The sequence below is a fragment of the Ranitomeya variabilis genome, chromosome 4 (assembly GCF_051348905.1).
Source record: "Ranitomeya variabilis isolate aRanVar5 chromosome 4, aRanVar5.hap1, whole genome shotgun sequence".
Lineage (NCBI taxonomy): Eukaryota > Metazoa > Chordata > Amphibia > Anura > Dendrobatidae > Ranitomeya > Ranitomeya variabilis.
The window spans coordinates 662,744,767-662,770,959 of record NC_135235.1 but is presented as its reverse complement, the minus strand read 5'-3'; the positions used below and the strand labels follow the sequence as shown (position 1 = coordinate 662,770,959).

At 42.9% G+C, this 26,193-nt stretch overlaps 1 protein-coding gene across 1 annotated transcript in view; it reads left to right on the top strand.

Annotated features, from left to right (window-relative positions):
* The window catches only part of LOC143766219 (uncharacterized), a 50,698-nt gene extending 25,733 nt beyond the window's left edge, over positions 1–24,965 (top strand). The window contains exon 7 of the mRNA XM_077253724.1: positions 22,771–24,965. Within this exon, the coding sequence (XP_077109839.1) occupies positions 22,771–24,149 (1,379 nt within the window). The 3' untranslated portion in view covers positions 24,150–24,965. The remainder of the gene's footprint in view (positions 1–22,770) is intronic.
* Positions 24,966–26,193: the final 1,228 nt, after the last annotated feature.

Here is a 26,193-nt window from a genome sequence, read left to right as displayed (position 1 = left end):
AAACGCACCATAAACGCACCTGCGTTTTCTGCCAAGAGCTGCGGTTTTTAGTCCTGAAAAAAAGGATTGAAATCAGGAACGTGTGAACATACCCTAAGGAGTGGAAATGCAGCACAGTAATGAAAATAAATAATAGCAGCCACAAGGGGTCAATCCGCAGAAAGACAACAGAACTCTGACACCAACCTTTCTTCTTTATCAGTGTTGTAGTTCAGCCACATTATAATCATATGATCACCATTTTACCGCTAAACCACCACATTGTGCTTCACCTGAAATTTTCAAATGACTTAGGGCATTGAAAGTCCTTCTTCTATAGAGCTTACAACTTGGAGGATCCTCCTACCTTCTGGGATTAGAAGATGTTAACCCTCACCTGTTCAGATCTGTAAACTACAAAACCAAATGACTGCGTACGTAGTATTTGCTGAGAAGCTAGAAAGTCTCTTAGAAGATAAATATTATGATATATATTATGCTTCTGCCAAATGCCTGAGATGTAAATTTAAGACAACTCAGCTCTGCACTGTTTTAAATGTACTCTTTAAATCTATAATATTTCTTCAAGAAACTCATCTGACAGATAAGATAAGTTTAGACGTCCAAGAGCCACATACTTGAATTACTCCAAAGATGTTTCACCACTAGTAACGCATTTTTTATTGATGAAGACTGTTGAGTTTGATCATTTCAGTAGATGTGTCATTGTCTATAGTCACAGTTTTGTCTACAGTAGTTAGTGCTCCATATACTCTGATTTATCCACTTCCGGCTGCCAGTTTTGTATTTCTAACCAGGCCCCATTTTTCAAATCTGACATGTCCCTTTATGTGGTGAATGTAGAAACTGGGAAAAAGAAGAGCACCAAACTGGGTTTTATCTGTTAAACATGCAGAAAAAACAAAGAACGGATCTGCTCACCTGGTATGGTTGCACCTAAGCAACATGTAAAAATCGCATATATCAGCTGCTGTACAAAACTAGTCCAAAGGACTTAGGGAGAATACATGTCCGGGTGAAGTGTCACTGGATTCACTGCTGATAAGATTTGACGAACAGATGATTTCCTCAAACGCTTCATAAACCTGTTCAAATAAAGTGTTCAAAGAAATCATCTGTTCGTCAAATCTTATCAGCCGCGCATCCAGTTACACTTCATCTGGATGTGTATTCACAATTTATATGGTGATAACTTTGGATGCTTCTTCCGATTCCAGTTATTCTGAATTTTTTTTCTGTGACACGTTGTATTTTATGTTTCTGGTAATCTTAGATTAATCCCTTCATGACATTTGAAGAATATACATAGGTCATGGAAGGGAAGGAGTTCTCTACCAGTGAAGTGTACAGTGGGTACGGAAAGTGTTCAGACCCCTTTTAAATTTTTCACTCTTTGTTTCATTGCAGCCATTTGGTGAATTAAAAAAAAGTTAATTTTTTTCCTCATTAATGTACACTTTGCACCCCATCTTGACTGAAAAAAAACGGAAATATAGAAATGTTTGCAAATTTATTAAAAAAGAAAAACCGAAATATCACATGGTCATAAGTATTCAGACCCTTTGCTCAGATACTCATATTTAAGTCACACGCTGTCCATTTCCCTGTGAGGGTATGGGTATGTGTCCACGTTCAGGATTGCATCAGGATTTGGTCAGGATTTTTCATCAGTATTTGTAAGCCAAAACCAGGAGTGGGTGATAAATGCAGAAGTGGTGCATATGTTTCTATTATACTTTTCCTCTAATTGTTCCACTCCTGGTTTTGGCTTACAAATACTGATGAAAATCCTGACCAAATCCTGATGCAATCCTGAACGTGGACACATACCCTTAGTGTCCACGGTCAGGTTTGCTTCAGGCTTTGGTCAGGATTTTATGCAGGTAAAATCCTGACCAAAAATGCACCTGAGGTCACTGGCAGGTCACCTGCGGTGTTCCTGCGTGTTTTGCTCATTGTAGCAACATGCTGCGTTCAGAAAAAACGCAACGCATGTGCGTTTTTGCGGGAAAAACGCGTGCGTTTTTTAATGCACAGTGGAGACAGGATTTTATTAAATCCCCTCCACTATGCTGTAACATCTGGACGCTGCGTTTTTGACGCTGCGGCTCAGCGCTGCGTCAAAAACGCAGCGTTTCCTGAACGTGGACTCATACCCTGATCCTCCTTGAGATGGTTCTACTCCTTCATTGGAGTCCAGCTGTGTTTAATTAAACTGATGGGACTTGATTTGGAAAGGCACACACCTGTCTATATAAGACCTCACAGCTCACAGTGCATGTCAGACCAAATGAGAATCATGAGGTCAAAGCAACTGGCTAAGGAGCTCAGAGACAGAATTGTGGCAAGGCACAAGGATACAAAATAATTTCTGCAATACTCAAGGTTCCTAATAGCACAGTGGGTCTCCATAATCCTTAACCCCTTTACCCCAAGGGTGGTTTGCAAGTAAGGCTGGGTTCACACTGCATTAGCAGCAGCCCGTTCAGCACATACGCTAATGGGCTGCTGTAACGCAAGTGCCAACGTTTACATCGCACTAGTGCAGATAGAGCATCTGCTAGCTCTATCTGCGCTAGCAGTGACGGACCCGGAAATGCTGCAGCCCGAGTCTCAGGGTCCGTCACTCAATGACGTCACATGGCTAGCGCACGCCCATTGTGGGCGTGCGCTAGCGATGCGTCCGACATTGCAGTCAAGTGCGGCCGTAACGGACTACGTTACACCGCTTTTATGCCGGGGTGTAACGTAGTCCGTCTAACGGACACCATTTAGGCTAGGGTCACATTGCGTTAGGGCAGTCCGTTTAGCGCATAGCACTACGGACTGCGCTAACGCAATGTCCCAAAAGGGATCGCGTTAGCCGATCCCGCTAGCGCAGATCCCCGATCTGCACTAGCGAGGAACGGACCGCGAACGCTGCAAGCAGCGTTCGCGGTCCGTCACTCAAATGACGGCACATCGCTAGCGCACGCCCAATGTGGGCGTGCGCTAGCGATGCGTTCACCATTGCAGGCAATGGCGGCGTTAACGAACTATGTTACACCGCGTTATGCCGCGGTGTAACGTCCGTTAAACGCGGTCACAGAACGCAATGTGAACCCAGCCTTAATGACCGGGCGAATTTTTGCCATTCTGACCACTGCCCCTTTATGAGGTTATAACTCTGGAACGCTTCAATGGATCCTGGTGATTCTGAAACTGTTTTCTCGTGACATATTGTACTTCATGATAATGGTAACATTTCTTTGATATTCCTTGTGTTTCTTTGTGAAAAAACTGAAATTTGGCAAAAATTTTGAAAATTTCGCATTTTTCCAACTTTGCATTTTCATGCCCTTAAATCACAGAAATATGTCACACAAAATACTTAATAAGTATCGTTTCCCACATGTCTACTTTATATCAGCACAATTTTGGAGCCAAAATTTTTTTTGTTATGTAGTTATAAGGGTTAAACGTTGACCAGCAATTTCTCATTTTACAACACCATTTTTTTTAGGGACCACATCACATTTGAAGTCACTTTGAGGGGTCTATATGATAGAAAATACTAAAAAGTGACACCATTCTAAAAAGTAAACCCCTCTAGGTGCTCAAAATCACATTTAAGAAGTTTATTAACCCTTCAGGTGCTTCACAGGAATGTTTGAAATGTAAAAAAAAAAATGAACATTTAACTTTTTTTCACAAAAAATTTACTTCAGATCCAATTTGTTTTATTTTCACAAGGGTAACAGGAGAAATTGGACCCCAAAAGTTGTTGTACAATTTGTCCTGAATAAGTAGATACCCCATATGTGGGGGTAAACCACTGTTTGAGCACATGGCAGAGCTCAGAAGGGAAGGTGCGCCATTTGGCTTTTCAATGCAAAATTGGCTGGAATTGAGATAGGATGCCATGTCACGTTTGGAGAGCCCCTGATAATAATAATCTTTATTTTTATATAGCACTAACATATTAAACAGAGCTTTATAGACATTATTATTGCTGTCCGCAATGGGGCTCACAATCTAAATTCCCTATCAGTATGTCTTTGGAATGTGGGAGGAAACCGGAGTACCGGGAGGAAACCCACACAAACACGAGGAGAACATACAAACTCTTTGCAGATGTTGTCCTTGGTGCAAGACTGCAGTGCTAACCACTAAGCCACTGTGCTGCCCGCTGATGTGCCTAAACAGTGGAAACCCCCCCACAAGTGACACCATTTTGGAAAGTAGACCCCCTAAGGAACTTATCTAGATGTGTGGTGAGCACTTTGATCCCACAAGTGCTTCACAGAAGTTTATAATGTAGAGCAGTGAAAATAAAAAATCATATTCTTTTCACAAAAATGATCTTTTCGACCCCAGTTCTTTATTTTCCCAAGGGTACCAGGAGAAATTGGACCCCAAAATTTGTGCAATTTGTCCTCAGTACGATGATACCCCATATGTGGGGGTAAACCACTGTTTAGGCACATGGCAGAGCATAGAAAGGAAGGAGCACCGTTTTACTTTTTCAACACAGAATTGGATGGAATTGAGATCAGATATCATGTTGCGTTTGCAGAGCCCCTGATGTGCCTAAACAGTGGAAACCCCCCGATTCTAACTGTGACCCTAACCCCAACACACCCCTAACCCTAATCCCAACCATAACCCTAACCACACCCCTAACCCGAACACACCCCTAATCCCAACCCCAACACACCCTTAACCCTAATCCCAACCCTAACCATAACCCTAAACACACTCCTAACCCTGAAACACCTTTAACCCAACTGTAAAGGTAATCCAAACCCTAACCCCAACTCTAGCCCCAACCATAACCCTAATTTTAGCCCTAACTTTAGCCCCAACCCTAACCCTAATGGGAGAATGGAAATAAATACTTTTTTTTATTTTATTATTTTTCCCTAACTAAGGAGGTGATAAAGGGGGGGTTGATTTACTATCTATAGCGGGTTTCTATAGCGGGTTTTTGTTTGGCAGCTGTCACACACTAAAAGACACTTTTTATTGCAAAAAATAGTTTTTGCGTCACCACATTTTGAGAGCTATAATTTTTCCATATTTTGGTTCACAGACTCATGTGATATCGTGTTTTTTGCTGTACGAGTTGACGTTTTTATTGGTACCATTTTCTGGCACATGACATTTTTTGATCGCTTTTTATTCAGATTTTTGTTAGGCAGAATGAGCAAAAACCAGCAATTCGTGAATTTCTTTTGGGGGGGGGGCGTTTATACCGTTCCACGTGTGGTAAAATTGATAAAGCAGTTTTATTCTTCGGGTTAGTACGATTACAGCGATACCTCATTTATATCATTTTTTTATGTTTTGGCGCTTTTATACAATAAAAACTATTGTATATAAAAAATAATTATTTTTGCATCGCTTTATTCTGAGGGCTATAACCGTTTTATTTTTTTGTTGATGACACGATATGGCGGCTCGTTTTTTGTGGGACAAAATGACGTTTTCTGCGGTTCCCTTTTTTATTTACATCTGTCTTTTTGATCTCGGGTTTATCCACTTTTTGTTCGGCGGTATGATGATAAAGCATTGTTTTTTGCCTCCTTTTATTTTTTTTTTACGGTGTTCACTGAAGGGATTAACTAGTGGGACAGTTTTAATTTTATAGGTCGGGTCGTTACAGTTATACTAAATATGTGTACTTTTACTGTTTTTTTTATTTACATAAAGAAATTTATTTATTGGAACAATATATTTTTTTTTCTTTAGGATTTTTTAAAAAAATATTTTTACACAGTGTAATATATATATATATATTTTTTACTTTTTACATTGTCCCAGGGTGGGACATCTATATATATATATATATATATATATATATATATATATATATATATATATATATATATATATATATATATATATATATATATATATAAGAGGCATCGTGATTACTCGCTAATCCCGCCCCCTGCACAGTAGCTCCGCCCCCCACATTACCACACATAATCCCGCCCCCCACCACAAAACCACACATAATCCCGCCCCCCACCACATTACCACACATAATCCCGCCCCCCACCACACTACCACACATAATCCCGCCCCCCACCACATTACCACACATAATCCCGCCCCCCACCACATTACCACACACAATCCCGCCCCCCACCACATTACCACACATAAACCCGCCCCCCACCACACTACCACACATAATCCTGCCCCCCCACCACATTACCACACATAATCGTGCCCCTCCCACATCACCACACATAATCCTGCCCCCCCACCACATTACCACACATAATCCTGCCCCCCACCACATCACCACACATAATCCCGCCCCTCACCACATTACCTCACATAATCCCCCCCACCACATTACCACTCTTAATCCCGCCCCCTTACCACATTACTACAGATAATCCCGCCCCCACCACATTACCACACATAATCCCGCCCCCACCACACATAATCCAGGCCCCCCATCACATTACCACACATAATAACACCCCCATCACATTACCACACAATCCCGCCCCCATTACCACACATAATCCCGCCCCATCACATTATCACACAATCCCGCCCCCCACATTACCACACATAATCCCGCCTCCCCACCACATTACCACACATAATCCGGCCTCCGCCACATTAGCACACATAATCCCGCCCCCCACCACATTACCACACAATCCCGCCCCCATCACATTATCACACAATCCCGCCCCCCCACATTACCACACATAATCCAGCCTCCCCACCACATTACCACACATAATCCCGCCTTCCACCACATTACCACACATAATCCTGCCCCCCACCACATTACCATACATAATTTCGCCCCCCACCACATTACTACAGATAATCCCGTCCCCCACATTACCACACATAATCCCGCCCCCACCACATTACCACACATAATCCCGCCCCCCACCACATCATCACACTATTGTTATTAACTACATTTTAAGTTAATTTACCACCTGCGTAAGCGCTATTGAATGTTGTCATTATTTACTTTATTTTAATCACCAGCAGCGTTAATTAGATAGCAATGAGTGTGCCGAGCGTTACCTGGCTGGAAACATCTAGTCACTATATAGTGTCAGATCACGTTGTTCTGAGGGTCTTAGGGAAGCACACAGGGAGCCCCCTCCCTGCGCGATGCTTCCCTATGCCACCGAAATGCTGCGATCTTGTTTGATCACAGTGTTCCGGGAGTTAAAGTGCCGGGAGCGGTCCGTGACCGCTCCTGGCACATAGTTCCGGATGTCAGCTGTGAGCCCCGTGAGCACGGCTGATCGCACATGACGTACTATCCCATCGGTGGTCATACGGGCCCAGGTCACCTCGACCGGATAGTACGTCTGATGTCAGAAAGGGGTTAAATGGAAGAAGTTTGGGGCCACCAGAAGTCTTCTTAGACCTATCCGTCCAGCCAAACTGAGCAGAGCAATCGCGGGAGAAGAGCCTTGGTGAGAGAGGTAAAGAAGAACCCCAAGATCACTCTGGCTGAGCTCCAGAGATGCAATAAGGAGATGGAAGAAAGTTCCACAACGTCAACTATCATTGCAGCCCTCCACCAGTTGGGCCTTTTTGGAAGAGTGGCCCGACTGAAGCCTCTCCTCGACATATGAAAGCCTGCATAGAGTTTGCTAAAAAACACATGAAGGACTCCCAGACTAAGAAATAAGATTCTCTGGTCTGATGAGACGAAGATAGACCTTTTTGGTGATAATTCTAAGCAGTATGTGTGGAGAAAACCAGCCACTGCTCATCACTGCCCAATACAATCCCAACAGTGAAACATGGTGGTTGCAGCATTATGCTATGGGGATGTTTTTCAGCTGCAGGAACAGGACGACTGGTTGCCATTGAAGTAAACATGAATGCGGCCAAGTACAGAGATATCCTGTATGTAAACCTCTTCCAGAGTGCACTGGACCTCAGACTTGGCCAAAGGTTCACCTTCCAACAAGAAAAGGACTCTAAGCACACAGCTAAGGCTACTTTCACACTAGCATTGTTTGCTGTACGTCGCAATGTGTCGTTTAGGAGAAAAAATGCATCCTGCAAAGTTGTCCGCAGGATGCGGTTTTTCCCCATAGATTTACATTAGCGACGCATTGCGATGTATGGCCACACGTCGCAACCGTCGTGTACATGTAACTTTTTTTGCCCGTCGTGTCTGCCATTTTTGATCGCGTATGCGCAGCCAAAACTCCGCCCCCTCCTCCCCGGACCTTACATTGGGGCAGCGGAAGCGTCATAGGACTGCTTCCTCTGCCCACGTTGGGCATCACTTTCACAATGCGCGTCGGCACGTCGGGCCGACGCATATCGACGGCCCCGTGCTGACGCTAGTGTGAAAGCAGCCTAAAATAACAAAGGCGTGGCTTCAGAACAACTCTGTGACAATTCTTGACTGGCCCAGCCAGAGCCCTGACCTAAACCCAATTGAGCATCTCTGGAGAGACCTGAAAATGGCTGTCCACTAACGTTCACCATCCAACCTGACGGAACTGGAGAGGATCTGCAAGGAAGAATAGCATGAACCAGAATGAACTTTTTTGAATTTACCAAATGGCTGCAATGAAACAAAGGGTGAAAAATTTAAAGTGGTCTGAATACTTTCCGTACCCACTGTATATAGATGTCATTTATGCGACCACGGTGACTAAATGATAGGTGCCTGCTGATTCTGACAGCAGGGTACTTGGACTCATAGCCATTGAGGGTGGTGGCACCGCCTCCCCTGCAGCTGTGATCGATGTGATTGGCTGCTTTCAGCCATTTAAATGTTTCAAGCAATGAAAGCACTGAGGTTTAGTTATGATCAGTGCAGTAGCAGCATCGATCATAGCCTGACTGGTGCTATCGGACGATGACTCCAATTGCACCAATCAGTGTGCAATGCAGTCTGACCTCAGAGTGATTCCTGTGCACTTCCTCATTCCAACTTGGAGACATTGCAGGGTAGTTACTGTGTTGTTATTTTGCCAGATCTCCTGGGACTTGTGGTGCTACAGGTTATTTTTGTATGTGCTATCATTGCTGCTGCTGTTCCTGAAAGAAGTTCCTGGTACTTCCCTGACCAGTTCCTGTCCTAATCCACTCCAGTATGCCCCCCCTTTTCTCCCTCACCCACTCTATCTAACCGCCTCCCCACGCCACCTTCTGCCACGGAGCTCTGATCAGTACTTGATCGCTCGATTTTTGGCAGTTTTTTTTTTCATGTGCATGAGTCCTGTATCCCCCGAGTGCTGATCAGTGACCAATATCACTGATTGCTACCCAAGCTCACTATTTTCCCCCGTCCATTTTTTTTTTTTTTTTTTGGTGCGTGGAGAAAAATAGAATAAAAATTACGAGTCATACCCGGGGGTCGGCAGGTGAGGGGGGGCGGGGGCTGTGTAATTATACTTACCTGCTCCCGGCGCGGTCCCTGGACGTCCCTGCTTCTTCCGGCGCTGCATCTTCTTCCTGTATTGAGCGGTCACATGGTCCCGCTCATTACAGAAATGAATATGCGGCTCCACCTCCCATAGAGGTGCAGCCGCATATTCATTAATGTATGAGCGGTAACGGTGACCGCTCAATGCAGGAAGAAGATGCAGCGCCAGGGAAGAAGCAGGGACACAGCTCCAGGAGCAGGTAAGTATACGGGGAGGGGGAGCGCAGCGCTGCGCGATATTCACCTCTCCTCGTTCCAGTGCGGCTCTGTCTTCATCGTCCTCTGGCAGTGACGCTCAGGTCAGAGGGCGCGGTGACGTAGTCAGTGCGTGCCCTCTGCTGAACGTCAGTGCCGAAGACGGAGCCGCACGAGGACCAGGTAAAAGTGCCGGGGTCCTGAGCGACAGAGAGGTGAGTATGTGATTTTTTTTTTTTTATGGCAGCAAAAGCAAATGGGGCAAGTGGCTGTGCGGAGCATCTTATGGGGCCATAACACTTGTGCAGCACTATAAGGGGCAAGTGTCTGTGCGGAGCATCTGTATGGGGCCATAACACTTGTGCAGCACTATATGGGGCAAGTGGCTGTACGGAGCATCTGTATGGGGCCACAACACTTGTGCAGCACTATATGGGGCAAGTGGCTGTACGGAGCATCTGTATGGGGCCATAACACTTGCGCAGCACTATATGGGGCAAGTGGCTGTACGGAGCATCTGTATGGGGCCATAACACTTGTGCAGCACTATATGGGGCAAGTAGCTGTGTGGAGCATCTGTATGGGGCCATAACAGTTGTGCAGCACTATATGGGGCAAGTGTCTGTGCGGAGCATCTGTATGGGGCCATAACAGTTGTGCAGCACTATATGGGGCAAGTAGCTTTGTGGAGCATCTGTATGGGGCCATAACAGTTGTGCAGCACTATATGGGGCAAGTGGCTGTGCGGAGCATCTGTATGGGGCCTTAACACTTGTGCAGCACTATAAGGGGCAAGTGGCTGTGCGGAGCATCTGTATGGGGCCATAACACTTGTGCAGCACTATATGGGGCAAATGTCTGTATGGAGCATCTGTATGGGGCCATAACACTTGTGCAACACTATATGGGGCAAGTGGCTGTACGGAGCATCTGTATGGGGCCATAACACTTGTGCAGCACTATAAGGGGCAAGTGTCTGTGCGGAGCAACTGTATGGGGCCATAACAGTTGTGCAGCACTATATGGGGCAAGTAGCTGTGTGGAGCATCTGTATAGGGCCATAACAGTTGTGCAGCACTATATGGGGCAAGTGGCTGAGCGGAGCACCTGTATGGGGCCATAACACTTGTGCAGCACTATAAGGGGCAAGTGGCTGTGCGGAGCATCTGTATGGGGCCATAACACTTGTGCAGCACTATATGGGGCAAATGTCTGTATGGAGCATCTGTATGGGGCCATAACACTTGTGCAGCACTATATGGGGCAAATGACTGTACGGAGCATCTGTATGGGGCCATAACGCTTGTGCAGCACTATATAGGGCAAATATCTCTATGGAGCATCTTATGGGGCCCTTATTACCCTTTATGCAGGATTATATGGGGCATATTTTAATATGGAGCATCTAATGGGGCCCATCAAACTTTATGGAGCATTATATGGATATTCAAAAACACTTAAACTACTGATGTCTCAATTAATTTTACTTTTATTGGTATCTATTTTTACTTTTGAAATTTACCGGTAGCTGCTGCATTTTTCACCCTAGGCTTATACTTGAGTCATTAAGTTTTCCCAGTTTTTTGTGGCAAAATTAGGGGGGTCGGCTTATACTCGGGTCGGCTTATACTCGAGTATATACGGTAATTTAGATTAGTTGATAGGACTAGATTAGGGACCATGCATTCCACAGTAACAATATACGGTAGTAATTCACTTTTACTCCAGTGTTTTTTACTGAAATATAATAACAATCCGTGTTGCATAGTTGTGGGCACTCAGTAATCTGTTTTTACTGATGTCCGTCTAGTAATTGTAATTTCAGAATTTTAGTGGGAAATTATTGTAGTAACTAGACTGTGGCCCGATTCTAACGCATCGGGTATTCTAGAATATGCATGTCCCCGTAGTATATGGACAATGATGATTCCAGAATTCGCGGCAGACTGTGCCCGTCGCTGATTGGTCGAGGCAACCTTTATGACATCGTCGCCATGGCAACCATTATGACATCTACGTCGATACTGTGCCCGTCGCTGATTGGTCTAGGCGAATTCGCGGCAGACTGCCCGTCGCTGATTGGTCGAGGCAACCTTTATGACATCATCGTCGCCATGCTGTGCCCGTCGCTGATTGGTCGAGGCCTGGCGGCCTCGACCAATCAGAGACGCGGGATTTCCAGGACAGACAGACAGACAGAAAAACCCTTAGACAATTATACATATAGATTATACTACATGTTTTTTCTACTGCATAGAATTATGATTAGCGTAGTTTAGTTGCGGGCACTTAGAAATTGTATTTACTGTTCTCATTTTAGTACTTTTTAAAAAATTTTACCCAATTTTTATATTCTCCTTTTTATTTTTATCTTTTTTTTTTATATTATTTTATTCTATTCTTTCTACTCTTTTTTTTTTTTTTTTTTTTTTTTTTTTTTTATATTCTTATATTCTTACTCTTTTTTTTTCTTTCATCTATTCTAAATTTAATAAAAATGTCCCACTCATCCCAAACACAGTATTCAGCCAAGGAGATGGTGAGGAAAAGGATGCCGCCTTCCTTTTATTTTTCCTCATCCTCCTCATCAAGTGATACCCAACCACCACAGGACAGAAAATTAGCCAGCGCCCACCATTAGTTTTCAGGAGGTAAGGTTCATATGGAGACACTATGAGCCACAGATTTCTGATTTTGTGGTGTAATAAAGAATCCAATTTGACACTATTGGCCTCATGAAAATTGAGTTCTTCAAAGTCTATTTTTCTAACAGTTTTGTAGTTCTCATGATGTCCCAGACAAATTTGTCCCACCAACAATTTTTATCCCAAAACTCAACTTCATCATTTTCTAACAGGATCTGTGTAGATGCAGTAGAAAAAAAATAACTTTTTGGGCTTTGTCCTTCACATAGTGTTGATGTTTTATACATCACTCCAGTGTTCCACATGTCTATGACCTGTAAACATTTTGAGGCCATCCACAAATTTTGCATTACAACGATCATGCACAATGTTCTCACCGATCTGTCACCAACTTTGATGACTTTTCAAACTTCAGTCAGTCATTGATAACTTCAACAGCAAGTTTGCACTTGTACGTACACCAAAGTAACACCTGCGCATATGAGTCTCTGATAAATTTCAAGGTTGAGGCTCACATTCTGGCAATGCCTGCCCAGAAAGAAGGCCAGGTACAGAATTAAACTCTACAAGCTGTGTGAGAGTACCTCAGGGTACACCCACAGGTTTATTGTTTTTGAAGGGAAAGACACCCGGATTCAACCGGATTCAACCCTATGAATGCCCCCCTGTCCTGGGAGTGAGTGGAAATTAGTGCACCCACTGCTGGATGATTATCACCTCTACTTAGATTGCTTTTATATCAGCATCCCACTATTCAAATCCCTCACTGCCAGAGCTACTGCAGCACATGGTACTGTGAAAAATCAGAGAGGCCTTCCTAAGATGCTAATTTGGCAACTGCTCAGAAAGGGTGAGAGCAGAGCCCAATGCAGAGACAACATGCTGATGGTCAAGTACAAGGAAAAGAGCGATGTAATTTTTGACCACTATATATGGTGACAGCAGCACCCCCATGGATGTATGAGATTTTTCTATGCAGGTCACCAAACCAGACAGTGTCCTGGGGTACAACAAGAACATGGAGGGAGTTGATATCTCTGATTAATCCTTCAGCCTTACAGTAGCATGTGAAAAGCTAAGGAGTAGTACAAGAATCTGTCTGTGCACATGGCATTTTATAACACTTTCGTGCTGTCCCCATGTGCAGGCCAGACTGGTACATTCCTTCAGTTCCAGGAGATAGTGATCAAAGTCCTAATATTTGGAAGTTAGGAAGGAGCAGGCCCCAGTGCTTCCGAAACTGAAAGTGCCTGTGTTGTGTCAGGTCAACATTTTTCTGATGAGGTTCCTCAAACTGCAAAGAGAGGAAGGTCGCAAAAAAGGTGCAAAGTGTGTTGGAGAAGGGGGATACAAAAGGACACCATTTATCATTGCGACACCAGCCCTGACAAACCTGGTCTGTGTATGAGAGACTGTTTCAGAGTCTACCATTCACCCATGGACTAATACATTTATTCTTGACCTACACAATTCACGTGTGTCAACCTGATGCTCGCTACACAATTTACGTATGCCAACCTCATGCACTCTACACTTCTTCACGTATGCCTACCTGATGCACTCTGCACAACTCACGTATGCCAACCTTATGTACTCTACAATACTCACGTATTCCAACCTTATGCACTCTACACAACTTATGTATGCCACCACGTTATAAAATTCAAATACCAGGAAAACACCAGATCAATTCCAATATTAACAATAGATCAATTCCAAGGGGGTTTCCACTGTTTAGGAACATCAGGGGATCTCCAAACTTGACTTCATGTCCTAAGACCATTTAATCAAAGTTCGTGTTCAAAATCTCACGCCTTCATTTCTGTTGTGAACTATACTTTTTGGCTCCCTCTTGTGGTCACTAGCGGTATGGCTCTTGGATATTCTTTCCCCAGGTTGGTAGTCACCTGGTTCGTTAGACCATGGGTGTTCCTATTTAAACTTCCTGGATTCTTAGTCCATTGCCTGGCATCAATGTAATCAGTCCTTGTCTGGTTGCTCCTGTCTACTGGTCCTGATTTTTGCAAGATAAGCTAAGTCCTGCTTTCTTATTTTTGTTAATTTGTATTGCTCTGTTTTTTGTCCAGCTTGTTCATAATGTGATTTCTGTTTTTGCTGGAAGCTCTAAGGGGGCTGATATTCTCCCCCCACACCGTTAGTCGGCGCAGGGGGTTCTTGGATATTCAGCGTGGATATTTTTGTAGGGTTTTTCGCTGACCGCATAAGTCCGCTTTCTATATTTCTGCTATTATATAGTGGGCCTCTCTTTGCTGAATCTAGTTCATACTTACGTTTGTCCTTTCTTCTTACCTCACCGTTATTTGTTGGGGGCCTGTATTTACTTTGGGGTACCTTTCTCTTGAGGCAAGTGAGGTCTGATTTTCTCTGAAAGGGTTAGTTAGTTCTCCGGCTGGCACGAGACGTCTAGAACCAACATAGGTACGTTCCCCGGCTGCTATTAGTTGTGGGCTAGGATCAGGTATGCGGTCAGCTCAGTTACCACCTCCCTATGAGCTGGTTTTTTATGTTTGCAGACTTTGCTGAAAACCCTGAGATCCTCTACCATTGGGATCATAACAGAATGCCAGGCCGAGTGAATAGTTAATGCATTGCAGAAGTGGGATTAAAAGAAAAGAAGTTCTGAGTTTTTTTTTTCTTCCTCCCCTTTATCTCTGAGTGGCTTGAAGCTCTGCTGCAGACATGAATGTTCAGACTCTGATTACTAGTGTGGATCAGCTTGCTGCACGAGTGCAGGGCATTCAGGATTTTGTTACTAGCAGTCCTATGTCAGAGCCTAAGATACCTATTCCTGAGCTGTTCTCTGGAGATCGATTTAAATTTAGGAATTTTAGGAATAATTGTAAATTGTTTCTATCTTTGAGACCTCGTTCGTCTGTAGACTCAGCTCAGCAAGTTAAAATTGTTATCTCCTTCTTGCGGGGCGACCCTCAGGATTGGGCTTTCTCATTGGCGCCAGGAGATCCGGCATTGGCAAATATTGATGCGTTTTTTCTGGCGCTCGGATTGCTTTATGAGGATCCCAATCTTGAAATTCAGGCAGAAAAGGCTTTGCTGGCTATCTCTCAGGGCCAGGATGAAGCTGAAGTGTATTGCCAAAAATTTCGGAAATGGTCCGTGCTTACTCAGTGGAATGAGTGTGCTCTGGCCGCAAATTTCAGAAATGGCCTTTCTGAAACCATTAAGAATGTGATGGTGGGCTTCCCCATTCCTACAAGTCTGAATGATTCTATGACGCTGGCCATTCAGATTGATCGGCGTTTGCGGGAGCGCAAATCCGCTAATCCTCTGGCAGTGTTGTCTGAACAGACACCTGACTTAATGCAATGTGATAGAATTCAGACTAGAACTGAACGGCGAAATCATAGACGTCAGAATGGGTTGTGTTTTTACTGTGGTGATTCTACACATGTTATATCAGCATGCTCTAAACGCCTAACAAAGTTTGTTAGTCCTGTCGCCATTGGTAACTTGCAGCCCAAATTTATTTTGTCTGTGACTTTAATTTGCTCATTGTCTTCCTACCCTGTTATGGCGTTTGTGGATTCAGGTGCTGCCCTGAGTCTTATGGACTTGTCGTTTGCCAAGCGCTGTGGTTTTGTCCTGGAGCCTTTAGAAAATCCTATTCCTCTTAGAGGAATTGATGCTACGCCATTGGCGGAGAATAAACCGCAGTATTGGACACAAGTGACCATGTGCATGACTCCTGAACATCGGGAGGTGATTCGTTTTCTTGTTCTGCATAAGATGCATGATTTGGTCGTTTTGGGTCTGCCATGGTTACAGGCCCATAATCCAGTTTTGGATTGGAGGGCTATGCCTGTGTCAAGTTGGGGTTGTCAGGGAATTCATTGCGATTCCCCGTCGGTGTCTATTGGTTCTTCTACTCCTTCTGAAGTCCCTGAGTATTTGTTGGACTATCAGGATGTATTCAGTGAGTCCAGGTCCAGTGCTCTTCCTCCTCATAGGGACTGTGACTGCGCTATAGATTTGATTCCTTGTAGTAAGTTTCCTAAGGGACGATTATTTAATCTGTCGGTACCTGAGCATGCCGCGATGCGTTCTTATAAAAAAGGAGTCTTTGGAGAAAGGACATATTCGTCCATCCTCTTCCCCTCTTGGTGCGGGATTCTTTTTTGTGGCCAAGAAAGACGGATCTTTGAGACCTTGTATAGACTATCGGCTTTTGAATAAAATCACGGTTAAATTTCAATATCCTTTGCCACTATTGTCGGACTTGTTTGCTCGGATTAAGGGTGCCTGTTGGTTCACCAAGATAGATCTTCGTGGTGCGTACAACCTTGTGCGCATTAAGCAGGGAGATGAATGGAAAACTGCATTTAATACGCCCGAAGGTCATTTTGAGTACTTGGTGATGCCTTTTGGGCTCTCTAATGCTCCTTCAGTGTTTCAGTCCTTTATGCATGACATCTTCCGGAAGTATCTAGATAAATTTGTGATTGTTTATCTGGATGACATTTTAGTTTTTTCTGATGATTGGGATTCTCATGTAAAGCAGGTCAGGATGGTGTTCCAGGTTTTGCGCGATAATGCTTTGTTTGTGAAGGGCTCAAAGTGTCTCTTTGGAGTGCAGAAGGTTTCATTTTTGGGTTTTATTTTTTCCCCTTCTGCTGTGGAGATGGACCCAGTCAAGGTCCGAGCTATTCATGATTGGACTCAACCCACGTCCATTAAGAGTCTTCAGAAGTTCTTGGGTTTTGCTAATTTCTACCGTCATTTTATTGCTAACTTTTCTAGCATTGTTAAACCTCTGATGGATATGACCAAGAAAGGTTCTGATGTTGCTAATTGGGCTCCTGCGGCCGTGGAGGCATTCCGGGAGCTGAAGCGCCGGTTTACTTCGGCGCCTGTTTTGTGCCAGCCTGATGTCTCACTTCCCTTTCAGGTTGAAGTGGATGCTTCTGAGATCGGTGCAGGGGCTGTTTTGTCGCAGAGAGGCTCTGGTTGCTCTGTGATGAGACCATGTGCTTTCTTTTCCAGGAAGTTTTCGCCTGCTGAGCGGAACTATGATGTTGGTAATCGGGAGTTGTTGGCCATGAAGTGGGCATTTGAGGAGTGGCGTCATTGGCTCGAGGGAGCTAAGCATCGTGTGGTGGTCTTGACTGATCACAAAAATCTCATGTATCTCGAGTCTGCTAAGCGCCTGAATCCTAGACAGGCTCGTTGGTCATTGTTTTTCTCCCGTTTTGACTTTGTGGTCTCATACCTGCCTGGTTCGAAAAATGTGAAGGCTGATGCTCTCTCTAGGAGCTTTGTGCCTGACTCTCCTGGAGTCTCAGAGCCGGCTGGTATTCTTAAAGAGGGAGTAATCTTGTCGGCCATTTCTCCTGATTTGCGACGTGTGTTGCAGAGATTTCAGGCTGGTAGACCTGACCCTTTTCCACCTGACAGACTGTTTGTTCCTGATAAATGGACCAGCAGAGTTATTTCCGAGGTTCATTCCTCGGTGTTGGCAGGGCATCCTGGGATTTTTGGTACCAGAGATTTGGTGGCTAGGTCCTTTTGGTGGCCTTCCTTGTCACGGGATGTGCGTTCTTTTGTGCAGTCCTGTGGGACTGGTGCTCGGGCTAAGCCTTGCTGTTCTCGTGCCAGCGGGTTGCTTTTGCCCTTGCCCGTCCCGAAGAGGCCTTGGACACACATTTCCATGGATTTCATTTCAGATCTTCCGGTGTCTCAGGGAATGTCTGTCATCTGGGTGGTGTGTGATCGTTTTTCCAAGATGGTCCATTTGGTGCCCTTGCCTAAGTTGCCTTCCTCTTCCGATCTGGTTCCTTTGTTTTTTCAGAATGTGGTTCGTTTGCACGGCATTCCTGAGAATATCGTGTCTGACAGAGGATCCCAGTTTGTTTCCAGATTCTGGCGATCTTTTTGTGCTAAGATGGGCATTGATCTGTTGTTCTCGTCTGCCTTTCATCCTCAGACTAATGGCCAAACGGAGCGAACTAATCAGACGCTGGAGGCTTATTTGAGATGTTTTGTTTCTGCGGATCAGGATGATTGGGTGACCTTCTTGCCATTGGCTGAGTTTGCCCTCAATAATCGGGCTAGTTCCGCTACTTTGGTTTCGCCATTTTTCTGCAACTCTGGTTTTCATCCTCGTTTCTCCTCAGGTCATGTTGAGCCTTCTGACTGTCCTGGGGTGGATTCCGTGGTTGATAGGTTGCAGCGGACTTGGAATCATGTGGTGGACAACTTGAAGTTGTCACAGGAGAAGGCTCAGCGTTTTGCCAACCGCCGCCGCGGTGTGGGTCCCCGACTTCGTGTTGGGGATTTGGTTTGGTTGTCTTCTCGGTATGTCCCTCTGAAGGTTTCCTCTCCTAAGTTTAAGCCTCGCTTTATTGGTCCTTATAGAATTTTGGAGGTCCTTAATCCGGTGTCTTTTCGTTTGGATCTTCCTGTGTCGTTTGCCATTCACAATGTGTTCCATAGGTCTTTGTTGCAGCGGTACATTGTGCCTGTGGTTCCTGCTGTTGACCCTCCTGCTCCGGTCTTGGTTGAGGGCGAGTTGGAGTACGTGGTGGAGAAGATCTTAGATTCTCGTCTCTCTAGACGGAGGCTTCAGTATCTGGTCAAATGGAAGGGCTATGGTCAGGAGGATAATTCCTGGGTGGTCGCCTCTGATGTTCATGCGGCCGATTTAGTTCGTGCCTTTCACGCTGCCCATCCTGATCGCCCTGGTGGTCGTGGTGAGGGTTCGGTGACCCCTCCTTAAAGGGGGGGTACTGTTGTGAACTATACTTTTTGGCTCCCTCTTGTGGTCACTAGCGGTATGGCTCTTGGATATTCTTTCCCCAGGTTGGTAGTCACCTGGTTCGTTAGACCATGGGTGTTCCTATTTAAACTTCCTGGATTCTTAGTCCATTGCCTGGCATCAATGTAATCGGTCCTTGTCTGGTTGCTCCTGTCTACTGGTCCTGATTTTTGCAAGATAAGCTAAGTCCTGCTTTCTTATTTTTGTTAATTTGTATTGCTCTGTTTTTTGTCCAGCTTGTTCATAATGTGATTCCTGTTTTTGCTGGAAGCTCTAAGGGGACTGATATTCTCCCCCCACACCGTTAGTCGGCGCGGGGGTTCTTGGATATTCAGCGTGGATATTTTTGTAGGGTTTTTCGCTGACCGCATAAGTCCGCTTTCTATATTTCTGCTATTATATAGTGGGCCTCTCTTTGCTGAATCTAGTTCATACTTACGTTTGTCCTTTCTTCTTACCTCACCGTTATTATTTGTTGGGGGCCTGTATTTACTTTGGGGTACCTTTCTCTTGAGGCAAGTGAGGTCTGATTTTCTCTGAAAGGGTTAGTTAGTTCTCCGGCTGGCGCGAGACGTCTAGAACCAACGTAGGTACGTTCCCCGGCTGCTATTAGTTGTGGGCTAGGATCAGGTATGCGGTCAGCTCAGTTACCACCTCCCTATGAGCTGGTTTTTTATGTTTGCAGACTTTGCTGAAAACCCTGAGATCCTCTACCATTGGGATCATAACACATTTCTAAGCCCTGACAGTGCTCCTTCCGATCCCTGCCGTGAGCCCAAACAGTAGTTTCCCCCACATGTGGGTTATCTGTGTACTCAGGAAAAATTATTGTTGTGGGTTATCTGCGTACTCAGGAAAAAAAAATTGTACAAGAATTTTAGGGCTCCATTTTTTCCTGTTATCACTTTGAAAATATACAATTTGGGGCTAAAAGAACATCTTTGTGGAAAAAGTCATTTTTTATTTTCACGACTTAACATTATAAATTTCTGTGAAGCATCTGGGGGTTCAAGATGCTCACCACTCATCTAGATAAATTCTTCGAGAGGTCTAAGATCCAAAGAGGGGTCACTTGTGGGGAGTTTCCACTGTTTAGGCACATCAGGAGCTCTCAACGCAACATGGTGTTCACTCAAGTTTCCAGTCAATTTTACATTTAAAAAAATCAAACTGTGCTCCTTCCGATCCCTGCCGTGAGCCTTATCAGTTGTTTTTCCCCCCATATATGATGTATCGGCGTACTCAGGAGAAATTGCAGAACAATTATTGGGATCCACTTTCTCTGTTACCCTTGTGAAAACAAAAAAGTTGGGGCTAAAACACAATTTTTTGTGGAAAAAAAGTAAATTGTAAATTTTTTCCTTTCACATTGCTTTAATTCCTGTGAAGCATATGAAGGGTTAATAAATGTCTTGAATGTGATTTTGAGCACCTTGAGGGGTACACTTTTTAGATTGGTGTCACTTTTGGGTATTTTCTGTCACACTGGCGCCTCAAAGTCACTTCAAATATGATGTGGTCCCTAAAAAAAAAATTATTTTGTAAATTTTGTTAGAAAAATGAAAAATCACTGGTCAACTTTTAACCCTTATAACTTAACAAAAAAATGTATTTTTCAAAAATTGTGCTGATGTAAAATCGTATCGAATAATTTTACCACTATCATGAAGTACAATGTATCACTAAAAATCAGTTTAAGAATCCGTAGCATCCGTTGAAACGTTCCAGAGTTATTACCACATAAAGTGACGCTGGTCTGAACTGTAAAATTTGGCCTGGTCATGAAGGTGCAAACAGGCTTGGGGATGAATGGGTTAATATAATTAGCATTTATTTTTGAAGATACCTGAAAATTGGCAAATAATTTAGAAAGATATGTAATTTTCAAACTTTGAATTTGTTTGCTCCGTAATCATATAGTGATACCAGACAAATTAGTGAATAAATAACATGTACCGTATTTCTACTTTAGGTCGGCAGGATTTTCCCAACATCCCGTTTTCTTTTTTAACCATTTTTTTTATTTATTTTTTTCAGATGATAGCAGGCTTACAAGTTTAGCACAACAAGTTTTTATATGTTCAATTAAATGTACGAAATCTAGTTTTTGTGTAACAAATCACTTTTGAAATTACTTTTTGAGGTGCCTAGATTTTTGATAGAACTTGGAGGGCAGAGAAAATACAAAATCAGAAGATGCAAGAGTAGTCATTAAATGGTCCAGGATCACAACGGTGCATTCCAGTTGGCTGAAGCAGGGAGCCAAATACTCCAGTTAGACTGCACACACACACCTGTACGGCCAGGCTTGATGATACTACTGGTCCTGGCCATCCTATTTTCAGTGGCTGACCAGAGTTTGTGCTGCCCAGAGTTTCTGGTTCCAATGTCTCCTCCATCAACAGCGCCGCCCGCAGGATGAATGATGGTGGTGACTGGAGATAGAACGAGACATTGGAGTAGATCCCAGAGGAGATGTGATGCACCATTTGCAGAAACACTAATGTTACAGAATGGCAGGAAACCAGAACAGTAGAAAACCCCATAAAGTGACTCCATTTTGATAATTACAACCATTAGTGAATTAATCTATAGGAGTAGTGATTATTTTGACACCTGAGTAGGAGCTTGTTTTTTGCAGAATGAGTTAAAGGTTTTTTTAGTATCATTTTCGCTTATATAACATTTTTTGATGGCTTTTTATTTCAATATTTGGGAGCCAGAACAAACATACAGTTGATAGGCAAAAGAAGAAACTTGAAGTTAATAGGCAACCGTCTTTTCACATTTTATTTTGTGTCCCTTCTGCTAAAAATGAGCTAAGTATACAGGATTTTTTGTGGTGGTGCATGTGCTCAGACTTCATACAAACCTGTCAGCAGTATTTTGCTAAGTAAACTACAGGCATTGTCACGTTGGCAGTGTCAAACTGATTAAAATGATACCTGAGGTGAAGAAATCCGTCTTGTGGTTCTTGTGTAATCAGTGTTAGAAGTTTTCAGTTAATGATATGCAGGGCTCTGGGGCTGTAGGCAGAGTCTTAGCTTCCTGCTCTAAGCCAGAGAAACCAAAGAGATACCTGCCCATATTCTTCCCGAGGCACAAACAGTCTGTCTCTCTCGCTCTGTCTCTAGGATGAGGAATATGTTTGTGCTTCAGGCAGGCCGGTGGGCAGGTCTCTTCATGGTTTCTGTGGCTTAGAGCAGGAAGATAAGACTCTGCAAACTTGTACACTGATTGCAAAAGAACCAGAAGATGGATTTCTTCACCCCAGGTATCATTTTAATCAGTTTAACACTGCCAATCTGACAGTGCCTGTAATTTACGTAAAGCGAACCTGTCAGTAGGATTTTGCTAAGTTACTTATGTAATGATAGAACAAAAATACAATAAAAGACAGCACTCACACATATCTTTAAGAGTCCTTTAATTCATACTTCAATACATTTTGTACTGCACACTTTCCTGATTCACTTGTATACCACAGAAAATGTCCTGGAGTATGGATTGAAGGACTTTTATTTTAAGGATCTGGTGAGTGCTGTATTTCATTTGAACAAACAATGAACTGTCATTGTCTTAGTGAATAATTCAGTTTTACTACATAAATTCCCATTTCTATAGACATTTTAAGTAGACATGTTCAAAGATATGAATTTCAAGGATATTGTATTCAAAAACAATAATGTGCATTGGAATTTAATTTTTGGCAGATGACGGTCACAGGAGATCAGAAGGACAACTGACATCTTCAGTTTTAAAATCAGATGACATTGACATCACACAGGATACAATTGAAGTGAATGCCATTGTTCCAGATATACCATCATCCTTTCACAGCAAAGATGTATCATCTGATCCTTTGAAACAGGTCCATGGGAGAATACATACTGGGGTGAAGCCATATTCATGTTCAGAATGTGGGAAATGTTTTAAAGAGAAATCAAAACTTATCAGACATCAAAGAACTCACACAGGGGAGAAGCCACATCTATGTTCAGACTGTGGGAAATGTTTTAACCGGAAATCTTATCTTGTTATTCACCAGAGAACTCACACAGGGGAGAAGCCATATTCATGTTCAGAATGTGGAAAATGTTATGGACACAGATCACATCTTGTTACACATCAGAGAACTCACAAAGGGGAAAAACCTTTTTCATGTCCAGAATGTGGGAAATGTTTTGTAGAGAAATCAAACCTTGTTAGACACCAGAGAACTCACACAGGGGAGAAGCCTTTTTCATGTTCAGAATGTGGGAAATGTTTTAACCGGAAATCTCGTCTTGTTGCTCATCAGAGAACTCACACAGGGAAGAATGCACATTCATGTTCAGAATGTGGAAAATGTTATGGACAGAGATCTTATCTTGTTAGTCACCAGAGAACTCACAAAGGGGAAAAAACTTTTTCATGTTCAGAATGTGGGAAATCTTTTGTAGAGAAATCAAACCTTGTTAGACACCAGAAAACCCACACTGGAGAGAAGCCTTTTTCATGTTCAGAATGTGGGAAATGCTATGGACAGAGATCATATCTTTTTAGTCATCAGAAAACTCATAAAGGGGAAAAGCCTTTTTCATGTTCAGAATGTGGGAAATGTTTTGTAGAGAAATCAAACCTTGTTAGACACCAGAAATCCCACACAGGAGAGAAGCCTTTTTCATGTTCAGAATGTGGGAAATGTTATGGACAGAGATCATATCTTGTTAATCACCAAAGAACTCACAAGGGGGAAAAGCCTTTTTCATGTTCAGAATGCGGGAAATGTTTTACAACTAAATCATTTCTTGTTGCACATCAAAAAATTCACACAGGGGAGAAACCATATTCATGTTCAGAATGTGGGAAATGTTTTTTATATAAATCATATCTTGTTAGGCACCAGAAAACTCACACAGGGGATAAGCCTTTTTCCTGTTCAGAATGTGGAAAATGTTTTCTACATGAATCACATCTTGTTGTACACCACAGAATTCACACTGGGGAGAAGCCCTTTTTCTGTTCAGTATGTGGGAAGTGTTTTACCCAAAAAAGTCACGTTCTTGAACATCTAAAATCACACATGGGGGTAATCCATTATCATACCTAGAATCACTTACTGGAAATTATAGTTTGCAAACCATCAAAAATTATGCACACAGGGAGAAACTGTGTTATTGACAAATTTTACAAAAACCATGAGAAAGGAAATTACTTTAGAACTTACTGTATTTCTTGGACTATTAGACTAATTTTTAATATTAAAAAGTCTTGCTAATAACGGAGTGTTTCTTATAGTCTGGATGCAGCTTTCTGTGATGTAGGAGAATGCTGAGACAGTGTAAATATGCATTTATGAACCAATTAGATCTGTGATGTGCTATATCCCAGATATAAGAAGAGATCTATGATAAGTTTTAATTCTAAGCTTTTTGAATAATTTCAATATTAAAATCGCATAAAGCAAGGAATACCTCTGTGGGACATCACACACCTTGATGCCTAAATATTGCTTGTAAAATCAGAGTACAAGTGAATCTCTATGGGGACAAAAGCAAAGAAGCAAAGACAATCCGCTCCACTGCGTTAAGACCCATAAATCTCACACACCTAACAGTTCAGTGCTTTTATCACCCAAAAGGAACGGGTGCTCAATCCAGAAAGCAGAATTCAATGTCCATTTGTGAAGAAAGGGAAAGGCACTCACCATCCTAAAATCCAAACTTTATTACGACATTAAGGGGAGAAATGTGAACAATGAACGGACGACGGCCGTTTTGGATTTTAGGACGGTGAGTGCCTTTCCCTTTCTACACAAATGGACAAGTGAATCTCTATAGTTATAAATCATAGTACTTTGCCAGTGCATAAAACTTTCCTACCCATACAATAGAAATTTTGCCCCAATTACAAGCTCTATCAAATCCACCACTAATTAAAGTGAACCTGTAAGCAGGATTTTGCTAAGTAACCTGCACACACTGTCAGGTTGGCAGTTTTAAACTGATTAAAATAATACTTGGGTTGAAGAAATCCATCTAGTGGTTCTTGTGTACACAATGTTAGAAGTTTGCAGCTAATTATATGCTCGTGCTCTGGGGTGCGACGGTAGGCAGAGTCATATCTTCCTGCTCTAAGCCAGAGAAACCAAGGAAAGACCTGTCCACTGGCCGCCCCGAAGCACAAACATATTCCTCATCATGTAGATAGACTGTCTGTGCTTCGTAGCGGCCTGTAGGTATGTCTCTTTTTGGTTTCTCTGGCTTAAAGCAGGAAGAAAAGACTTTGTTTACAGTCCCACCCTGGAGCAAGAGCGTATCATTAGCTGCAAACTTCTAACACTGATTACACAAGAACCACAAAACAGATTCTTCACCCCAGGTATAATTTTAGTCAGTTTAACACTGCCAACATGACCAATGTCTGTAGTTTACTAAGCAAAAACCTGATGACAGGTTCGCTTTAAGATATTACCCAATAGATTGGATAATATATAGGTAGTTTAGCTGAACATAGAAGGGTAACTGTCTCTGTGGGTCTGTTAAAGATAACAGGTTTGATGTGCCCCTGCTGCTAGGACACATATTCTAACAGACACTTAGAGACAGTTACCCTTCTATTTTCAGATAAAATACCTTTATGTTAAACAATCTATTGGATAATATGTTAATTATTGGTGGATTTGATAAAGCTTGTAAAAAGGGCAAAATATCTGTTGTATGGGTAGGAAAGTTGTTATGCACTGTCAAAGTACTATGAGTTATACCTATACAGATTCACTTGTACTCTGATTTTGAAAGCAATATTTTTGCTTCCAGGTGTGTGATGTACTCCAGTGGTATTGCTTATTTTATTTTTATAATTATTCAATAAACTTAGAAGTTTTAATTCTATCATAGATCTCTTATTTCTGGGATATGGCACATCACACATCTAATTGATTCATATGTATTTTTTGAAGTGCTAACGATTATTGTAGGACAAATATTGACAAGTTTAAATGTACATATGTAGCAGAGCTGTGTATCTAAATGTGCCGATGTAGCAGAGTTGAATGTGCATTCACTGTCCTGCAGTGTTGTGTGTACATATGTGCTCTGCAGAGTGCTCAGTAATGTCTGTGCTGTGACTCTATGTAAATAAAACACATGGTT